The 9968-nt window shown below is 37.0% G+C and overlaps 1 protein-coding gene across 1 annotated transcript in view; it reads left to right on the top strand.

Annotated features, from left to right (window-relative positions):
* The window catches only part of ARHGAP29 (Rho GTPase activating protein 29), a 63659-nt gene that overhangs the window by 51470 nt on the left and 2221 nt on the right, over positions 1–9968 (top strand). The window contains exons 16-22 of the mRNA XM_029948870.1: positions 503–601; positions 1615–1754; positions 2025–2213; positions 2481–2618; positions 6656–6888; positions 8131–8461; positions 8588–8696. Coding sequence (XP_029804730.1) covers positions 503–601; positions 1615–1754; positions 2025–2213; positions 2481–2618; positions 6656–6888; positions 8131–8461; positions 8588–8696 — 1239 coding nt within the window. The remainder of the gene's footprint in view (positions 1–502; positions 602–1614; positions 1755–2024; positions 2214–2480; positions 2619–6655; positions 6889–8130; positions 8462–8587; positions 8697–9968) is intronic.

Below are 9968 nucleotides of genomic sequence, written 5' to 3' on the forward strand. Positions count from 1 at the left end.
CCAGGGATCTTTATTCCTGCTTCCTGTTCTCCCATCTTCCTGGGCAACATGAATGTGGTCTTACTGTTGTGTTGCTGTATTCATAGATTTTTGTATATTTTAGACAGCTTTAGGTTACATTGTATACATTTTTTGTAACTCCTTTCAACAAGCATTTAATGACAAGTTACATTGTGCCTGTACTCCTTGCCCTTGTAGAATATACAGTCTGTAACATGGACTATCAGAAGTTGGCAGTAAGTTGGTCTCATTGGGATGTATGATTCCTCAATTTTAAGTTTACTTGGAAATAAATAATTTGGTTGAATTCTCTGTTGTTCCTAGTAATAAATATCATAATTCCCTATTTCCAAAGTCTGCGAATGGAAGCAGCTTTTTCTATTTCTATTTGTTCTCTTGAGCAGAATAGTATGACTTACGTTATTCAAAAGATATTGTCATTACCCATTTCTTAAATTCTACACTGAATGGTCAGGTGATTGTATTCACAATTTTCTTTTAGGAGACTTTCATCGAAAACTTCCACGAACTCCATCTAGTGGAACCATGTCTTCTGCTGATGATCTAGATGAGAGGGAGCCGCCTTCCCCTTCAGAAGCCGGTATTTCTTCCATGTGAATCAAGTACCCACTAAACTTGAGTCAGCAGCACTGAATGATATTAGGAAAATAGTATGAAGAATTACTCTGCTGTGTATTAGAAGACCTTATAATGACTTAAATATATCCCAAAATATTATGTACAAGTATGGATTGATAATATACTAGTGAAATGTTACAAATAAAAGTAAAAGAATAAGCAACAAAACTACTAGATCCAAAGTGTATTTGATGGTAAAATAGCCTAGTTATTTTGATCTTTTATAAACCTAATACAGTGACTGAACTGTTAAAAGGTTGCGATGCATGAGAAACTCTGAAAAAGTCTCTTTAAAAGAAATAGTGCAAGAAGTTAGGCAGAAAAAGTTAAATTCTTGAGGACAAGGAAAGTTATGAGCATTGACAGATATAAAAGATATCAGTTACCTTAATGACTTGAATTTGATTCATAAATTATTTTCACACATTTGACAACTTGATATACCTTTTTGGGCATTATTTACTAAAATAATATGGAACATCTGACCTCTTGTTGGGTATTGATAGAGAACTAGAGAGTAGTAGGTATAATTTTATAATGAATTAAGAATAAGAATAGCTTTATCTTTAATTGCAAATAAATGCAACTAGTCTCATATAGCCAGTTTTCTTTGAAGCTTTATAGGGGCATTTTCTAAGAGCATAACGCCACCTCCACAACACCTTCCCAGTGCTGTGAAGAGTCTTTTAATGCCAGTGTAGATTTGCTGATTCTGAAAACACTTATTATACTATTTTAGAAGTGTCTTACGGGTTTGGTGGCGATTGTGACCCATTGCTAGATATTTAATAAATGTTTACCTTGTAAGAGACCTATAAATTGAATGCTTATTTTGATGTTATAGACCCAAAATAATAGCTTTTTGTAATGTCTGAATTATTACACAGTCTAAAGATTTTTTTAAAACCTTAGTATCATGTGTTATAACTTTTATGCCATTTTATAATTCTTATACTAATTTGTTTCTATTTCAAGGACCCAACTCCCTTGGAACATTTAAGAAAACATTAATGTCAAAGGCAGCTCTCACTCACAAGTTTCGAAAATTAAGGTCCCCCACAAAATGTAGGGATTGTGAAGGCATTGTAGTATTCCACGGTGTTGAATGTGAAGAGGTGAGATCTTTCTGGAATTACATTAACTTCCTTGTGCTTTTTGCTGTATACTTCTTTGTTACTAATTTTATTGATTGAGAAATCTTGCTAGCTATATTTTTAATAAATTAAACTACAGTGTACTTTCTGTAATTTTATATTTCATTCAGATATTAAGTGTATTTCAAACACCAGTGCCTTTTAAACTCGTTTTTGTTATGTTACCACTCTACCTAGTTTGCTCTGTTGTTCACAGTTTTAAGGTGAGTTTTAACTGTTATTTTCTTGTAGTGTCTCCTTGTTTGTCACCGAAAGTGTTTGGAAAATTTGGTCATCATTTGTGGTCATCAGAAACTTCCAGGGAAAATACACTTATTTGGAGCAGAATTCACACAAATTGCAAAAAAGGAATCAGATGGCATCCCATTTATACTCAAAATATGTGCTGCAGAGATTGAAACTAGAGCCTTGTGTCTACAGGTACCTTGTAACTCTTAAAATTAAGTTTAAAAACATAAATGACTATATGATTTGTTCTAATGGTGAGACTTTAAAGGAAAACAATGCTCTCAACTTTTAATAAGTAACTGAATTTATTCAGATTTATTTCAAAAATAGTACCTCATTTGGTCCTAGTGTTTTCCTCAATAAGAAAAATTGAAATAGAAACATCAGATATATTTATATATCTGCATTTAATCATTGGTACTAAAGGAGAATTTTGCCCAATTTTTCCATCTTCTTAAGGGAATTTACCGTGTATGTGGAAACAAAATAAAAACGGAAAAACTGTGTCAAGCCTTGGAAAATGGAATGCACTTGGTAGACATTTCAGAATTTAGTTCACATGACATCTGCGACGTCTTGAAATTATACCTTCGACAGGTAAAGATTTTACCCTTGAAATGTTCCACTGAACAGAAAAGAGAAAAAATATGACTTGTATTTTGCTGAGAACATTTGCTACATACACATTTTCATTGACATAGACCATATCATTGTGTCTCTAATTATTGTACAGATCAAAGAGCTTATAAAATAGATTTGTAAAGACCAATAATAATAATAATAACATTCATTTCCCATCACCTTGCTTAAGGAATTAGAACATTACCCTGTAGAAGGCTCCTGTGTGCCCTTCTCTGGTTGGAACCCTCAACTTGGCTCCAGGGGTCTTTTCTAACCTTGTTAATAACTCCTCTTTTCTTAAGAGCTTTAATACCTGTTGTGTATTCCTACATGATGCATTGTTAAGTTTTAGGTTACTGAGAAGAAACCATAAATCTAGCTGTGTAAGGCAAAGGCCATTGTCCAACTTTACCTTCATTGATACTCTCAAGTAGCTAATGTGGGAGGCCAATGGGCATGATCATGAATGCATCCTGGGAACATGAAGTTCAGTGTATTTGGGGCATTGTGCAGGGCTTTAGAATAAGCTGAGTACAGGAGATTCAGCAGTAATATGGTCAGGGGTGGGCTGCTCTGTATTTTCTCCTTCTATGCTCACTATTGAATCTGGGGCTTAGAGGAGTAGATCCAAAGAAAACACTCTTGTGGGTAAAGTAATAATCGGCCTTCATGGCTTCAGGCAGCAGCTCACGGAGGGGTTGCAGACACAGTCACTACACTGTTATGCTGAGCCAAGTACAAAAAAGGTGTGGGTCAAGTGCAGCTGCGTTCTATCCTTGAGTGAAAATGGAGAGTCACAGAGAACAGAGCAGTGATGGTCTTCACCATGCCCGTCTCTGGAGTTCTGTTCTGCATCTAGATCCTTCTTAATTATTGTGAATATCTGTCATCCTGGGAGTTCCCTTCTCCACCTTCTCTCTTCTGAGGGGAATACCTGTCTTCTATGTCTTGTCTTCCTGTTCATGGTTTATGCTTCTGTTTTGGTCCTGCCATCCTTGAGCAAGATGGAATAAGAGTAGATTCTTGAAATCTTAATTATCTGTAAATGTTTTTTTTCTACTTTCTTAATGGAATTGAAGAGTATGGATAGTGTGGAAGGTTATAGTATTCTAGGCTGGAAATTCTTTTTCTTCAGAATTTTGAAGGCTGTTTTTTTTTTTTTGAGACACTTTTTATTCTTTTTGAAGCCTGAAATCTTTCCATGTTCTGATATTTTGTATGAGGCTTGTTATTTTCTCTCTCAAAGCTTGTCAAATCTTTTCTCCCCATTGTCTCAAAATTTCACAACATATGCCCTGATGTTGGCGTCTCCTCTGTCCTTCCAGGCACCGCACGAGCTCTGTCCTCCTTAGTCTTTTGTTCTTGGGACTTTAATTTTGTTGCTCATTTCCTCCTATTCTCTTTCTGGAACTTAAATGTGTATAGTTCACACATTGTACTGGCTCTCTAGTTCCCTCATCTTCTCTCTGTTATTCATTTCTTATTTTGTCTTTAACACTTTTTAAAAAGATTTCCTCAGTCTTATCTTCCATATCTACTGTGATCTATTTCATTTCTGAGACATGATTTAATTTCCAAGAACTTGGCTGTCTTTTTTACAGCATCCTTTTTTAATGAATGAAATATCTTATATGTCTGAGATATTCATAGCTTTTTTCTAAAAAGGATTCTTGCTTAGCATATAGTGCTGTTCAGTAGGAATATAATGTGAGCCCTATATATAATAGTAAAATTTCTAGGAACCACATAAAAAGGTGAAGTTAAATTTAATATTAATATACTGAAATATCATCTGAACATCTAAATAGTATGTTTAAATTATTGGAAGGAAAGGTTACCAAGTCTTTGAAATCTGGTGTGTATTTTTCATTTAGAGCACATGTCAGTTAGGAATACCCACACTTCCAGTGCTCAGTAGCCATATGTGTCTAGCGATTACAGTATTGCCAACACAGTTCTAGACTTTAAGTTGGTTTTTCTGAAACTGATTTTGATTTCTGTCTTCTGTGATTGTCTACTTGAAATGAAAGAATTGGGGAGTGAAATCTTTCTGGAAGTTTTTGAATACATGAAGGCTTTAAAGATTCTGAGCTGTAGTGTCATCTAGAAGGCTACACCTGATGTCTATGTCTCTAGGTCTGTGCTGTCAGGTTCGCTTGCTCCCTCACAGAAGGCTCTTTCCCTGCCTATAGGTGCGGAGCCAGCACTATGTGGGCCAAGTTGGGTACGAAGACTCCAGGGTCTCTGCCTCAGCATGCGTACAGACACTAACCCCCTATTTTTAGAAGTGGACCACCTGTTGTTTGTGCTTCACATTGTCCATCCAGAGATCCTCTATTTTACACTGCCTAGAGAAGAAATCCTCACACTTCTGGGGGAGAGGTTGGTCAGAAGCAGGGAGTTGAGACAAGAATCTGGAAATCTAATGCAGCTTAAATACTCCACCCTTCTTCAGGATCAGAGTACCTAGTGATGACAGTCCCTGAGTCTCCTGTAAAATGTATTGGTTCTCATTTCACCTTTCTCAGGACTGCTGTCATTACTTGTTTATCTGCTCTTCAGTGGTGAAATGTTGCTTTAATCTACATTCCTTTTCTGCTAGTCTTGTGGTTTCAACTGTGTTTTAGTGGAGTTGCTGGAGAGAAAGAAACTAGGTACAAATTTTGGATCTACCATGTTAGCCAAAGAAACTATATACATTTATTTTTATAGGATGTTCATATTTTGCAGAATTCAGCTGAAAAATGGAGACAGAGTGGGGCACCTGGGTGGCTTAGTCAGTTAAGCATCTGACTTCGGCTCAGGTCATGATCTCGTGGCTCGTGGGTTCGAGCCCTTCGTCGGGCTCTGTGCTCACAGCTCAGAGCCTGGAGCCTGTCTTCAGATTCTGTGTGTCCCTTTCTCTCTGACCCTCCCCTGCTCACGCTCTCTTTCTCTCTCTCTCTCTCTCCCTCTCCCTCTTCCTCCCTCCCTCAAAAATAAATAAAACATTAAAAAATTTAAAAAATGGAGACAGAGTACCTTGGAATGACTTTTAATCTCACAATGAATCATCATTTATCTCTTCTAGCCAGTCAGGGAGAGGAAAGAAATGCAGTCCAGTACTATTCCATCTCAGGAATACTTACTATGGGACCAACACTTTAGTGTGGGGAAACTATGCACAATTCTTACAGTATTAGAGAGTAGTCTTCATTTACTTATATATGTGAAATCGTAAGCCTCAAGCGGTTAAGTGACCTCCTTTAGATTCTAGAGTAGTAGAGGTAAGAATTAATGCCAAGGCTTCTCTCTGGGACCAGCAGGAGAGATCGGAGAGGTGGGTGCCAACCTCATCACAGGCAGTATAGGACACCGGCTAACCAGAAATACACTGTTCCCATCTCTGAGAAGTCGAAACATTGAAACCAAGTTATGCCAGTAGGGAGATCAAGGTGGCAGTGTTTGAGAGGAACTTTTTCTTTAACCCATTTATGGCAGTTCAGGTTGTACTTAAAAATTAGATAAAATGTTGACAGTGTCTTTCTTGTAATTTGTATTGTCTTATGCTGATCTTCAATCTGGCCAAAGCAAAGCACAAGAACCCTGTAGTATTTTATTATCTATCCCATACCAATAAAACTCTGAATATAAGCTTTTTCTAATTAATGTTATTAATATGACTTTTAATATGGTTTTAATAAAACAGCTGAAGATCTTGCTAACTTCGGGGCCGTCATGAATATAATTGGTGTAGGATATAACAGAAGTTTAAAATCCCATCATGCAGCTTTAGGTTTTAAAAAGTTTTACCAATTATCAATTAACTCATATTTAATATAGATCTAGTTTTTGGCAATGTCAGATTCAGTTTATAGATTGCATCAGTAACAAACATATGTATATTTATAATGAAGATTAACCTTAAATCTTGTGAATCTGAGTGGACATGCAGAATCTCTCAGTAGTATTCAGTAAATTATTAACGGAAAAATGGACAGATTGATATTCCTAATGCAATTTTATTTCTTTAGCTCCCAGAACCATTCATTTTATTCAGATTGTACAAGGAATTTATAGACCTTGCAAAAGAGATCCAGCATGTAAATGAAGAACAGGAGTCTAAAAAGGATAACCCTGAGGACAAAAAGTGGCCGAGTACATGTATAGAGATAAACCGAATTCTTATAAAAAGCAAGGACCTTCTAAGACAACTGCCAGTGTCAAATTTTAACAGTCTTCATTACCTCATAGTTCATCTTAAGCGGTAAGAATTTTGTATAAGACAGGCATTTATTAGTGGATGGATTATTGATCAGTTTTGGGGGGTGTTTTGCTTTTTTGGTTTTTGTAAATTTGTAGCAAAATACACATAAATTTACCATCTTAACCACTTTTAAGTTTACGGTTCAGTAGTATTAAGTACATTCATATTGTTGTATTGTTTTTAAAAGGAACATTTTATTTGTAATATGGGTTAGGGAAAGGGAGACATTGAGTATATGTTCTTGCAGCTAACATCCTTCTCTCAGATGCTTCCTGTGTGCCAGGCTCCGGCTGGGAAATCAGGATGAGGATGTAAGGTTTCTGTCATCTGTGGTGCTGGTTAGCTTGAGGGCAGAGCTGCAGACGTGCAGTTGCAGCATCATTCTTGTTCTCATGGACCTGTGCACAGCATGCAGAGGAAGGTGGAGGCTTGGGAGGTCGTGAATCAGAGAAGGTAGCCCCTTAGTCATATGTGAAGAACACGTAGTGGTTGGTCCAAGAATCTGCGAAGGAGCATTCCAGGTAGGAGGTAACAGACACAGAGACACAAGCTAAGCTTGCATTTGGGAAGTATAGGTAACTTGGTTAGGCTAGGACAAAGCAAGCAGTAGCCTGAAGTGAGTTAGGCAGAGGCCTGATAAAGTCATACATACCTGCTAGATGAGTTGACCATCTTCCTTCTGGACCTACTGAAGAATGTTGAGCCAGGAATTTAACATGTTTAGATTTGCTTGTTAGGTCTTTCTGGCAGCCACCTGGAGAATGAGTTGGAGGGGGTCCTTTACTGCAGTTCAGAACTTCTTGGGTAGTCTAGAAGTGAAAAGTGAGGAGAGCTTGAAATAAGGCTAGAGCAGCGGGAGTGGCAGTAGAGCAGAGAGATCTTTAGGAGGCAGAATCAGAAGACTGGCTGTGGCAGTGAGAGGGAAATCGACAATGTTTAAGTTTCCAGCATAAGCACCTGGAGAATATGCTATATACTAATAAGATGGGAGCAGCTTTTAGGGATTTTTTGTTTCTGCTTTTCTGCTGGTAAAACTTTAATAGTTCTTTTCTAAGTTACTTAAATTTGGTCCTACTACTATGAAACCCAATTTGGTGTGTGGTCAATATCTAATCAAATAAATATATCCTTTTTCTAGATTTCTACCACCTATTTTTCCTCCACTCTTCCCAACCTATGGTAAACTACCATCAAGGATATATAATAGGTGAATCTAACACAGCTTTCTATATTATTTCACAGAGTTGTGGATCATGCAGAAGAAAACAAAATGAACTCCAAAAATTTGGGGGTGATATTTGGCCCAAGTCTCATTAGGCCAAGGCCCACAACAGCACCTGTCACCATCTCCTCTCTTGCTGAATACTCGAATCAAGCGCGGTTGGTAGAGTTCCTCATTACTTACTCACAGAAGATCTTCGATGGGTCCCTACAGCCACAGGATGTAGTTGTGTGTAGCATAGGTGGTGTTGCACCTCATGTTGATCAAGGCTGTCTTCCAAAGCCTCTGTTGTCACCAGAAGAAAGAGATCCGGAACATTCTACCAAGTCACTATTTTTCTCTTCAAAGGAAGTGAGTTTTGACCTTTATGGAATTGTGTTGAAACTTCATAATGTTTGCATTAATAAGTTAGAAATCTTTGAATTGTTTTAAGGTGTGTTTTACTTCTTACACTTAAAAATTCTCTTCCATCAACAGGATATGCATACCGTGGAGAGTGAAACCAAAAGTTTTGAGCGAGCTACATCATTTGAGGAATCAGAACAAAAGCAAAATGCATTAGAAAAATGTGCTGCATGTCTCACTGGTGAGTGGCCATGTAAATTGCATGTTTGCTGACTTTATAAAACTGTGCCAGTTAACTATGTCTAAAAGCCAAAATGAGTGAAGTTGAAAGAAATCAGAGAAAGACGTTTCATTAGTAAATGGATCTTTACTGGCCATTAAAAGTTGCTTTGTACTCTACCTTACATTTAAAGAAATGTTGTTCTTTACAATAAAATATCTTGGGATTCATAATTATTTTTGTTCCCTTTCCGAAAAAGTGTGTTTTATTTTTGCCATCAAGTCAAGGCAGAAATGTGTTGAGCAGTATGAATTATCATACAATCTCTTATTATAGATCATTGTATTGACGTAACTGCTCAAAACAAGTCAATTAGAATCCTAAAATTAGAAAAAGAACAGTCAATTAGAAATAGTCAATTGGAAATCCTAAAACTCCTAAAATTTTTTTCAAAAGCTTTTACCTTTCACCTTTCACATATTAAGCACAAGTATGTGTATGTTTTTTTACTTTCTTGACTACAGTCATTTTATTCACTGTAAGAGATTAGTTACAGTGATTAGTAGCTGTCAAGCTGGTGAAGGGCTTCCATTTGTTACTTAGAATGCATATATCACAGAGCTAAGTTCCAGTTTTTAAAAGTGCAGTGATATACATTAAATTTGATGTGTAATCCTGTATCAGTGACCATAGCCTGATAGGATCTAAAATGTGAGGGAGCTAGCATTCATTAAGTATCTGTCGTCTGCTCTGTGCTAAGCACTCTGATTATTGTTTGATTCCGTATACCTGAGTTGATCTTCCTAACACTTCTATGCTGTGAGGTAGGTAGTATCAGCCCCATTTGACTCCTAGCCTCATACTCTGAGAGAGGTTAAATAAAGTCAAAGGTCGTGCTCCTAATAAATCGTTCAGTCAGTATTTGAACTTTTATCTGTGCTTATTTTCATTCTTGTGATCTAGGGCTCCCAATTAGGAACAGCCATTTTCATAAATGTCATTTTTTTTGAGAACATATTATATACCAGATAATTCTGAACACTTTTTATGATTACACCATTTAAGCCACACCACACCATAGATACAATTATGATTTTTTTCTTGGTAGATGAAGACACTTAGGGACAGTGACATTGCCTTGCCCAGTGCAAAAGCGGCAGAGCTGAGCTGAACCCAGCATGTGGGCTTCAGAGTCTGCACTCTTACCCATTACATAAGTTTGTCCCTCAGAACTTAAAGAACGTATTGTAGTTGGTGCCCGTAGCCCGACCACAACCGGTCAGTTCCCTTAGT

Source organism: Suricata suricatta, chromosome 8 (assembly GCF_006229205.1).
Source record: "Suricata suricatta isolate VVHF042 chromosome 8, meerkat_22Aug2017_6uvM2_HiC, whole genome shotgun sequence".
NCBI lineage: Eukaryota > Metazoa > Chordata > Mammalia > Carnivora > Herpestidae > Suricata > Suricata suricatta.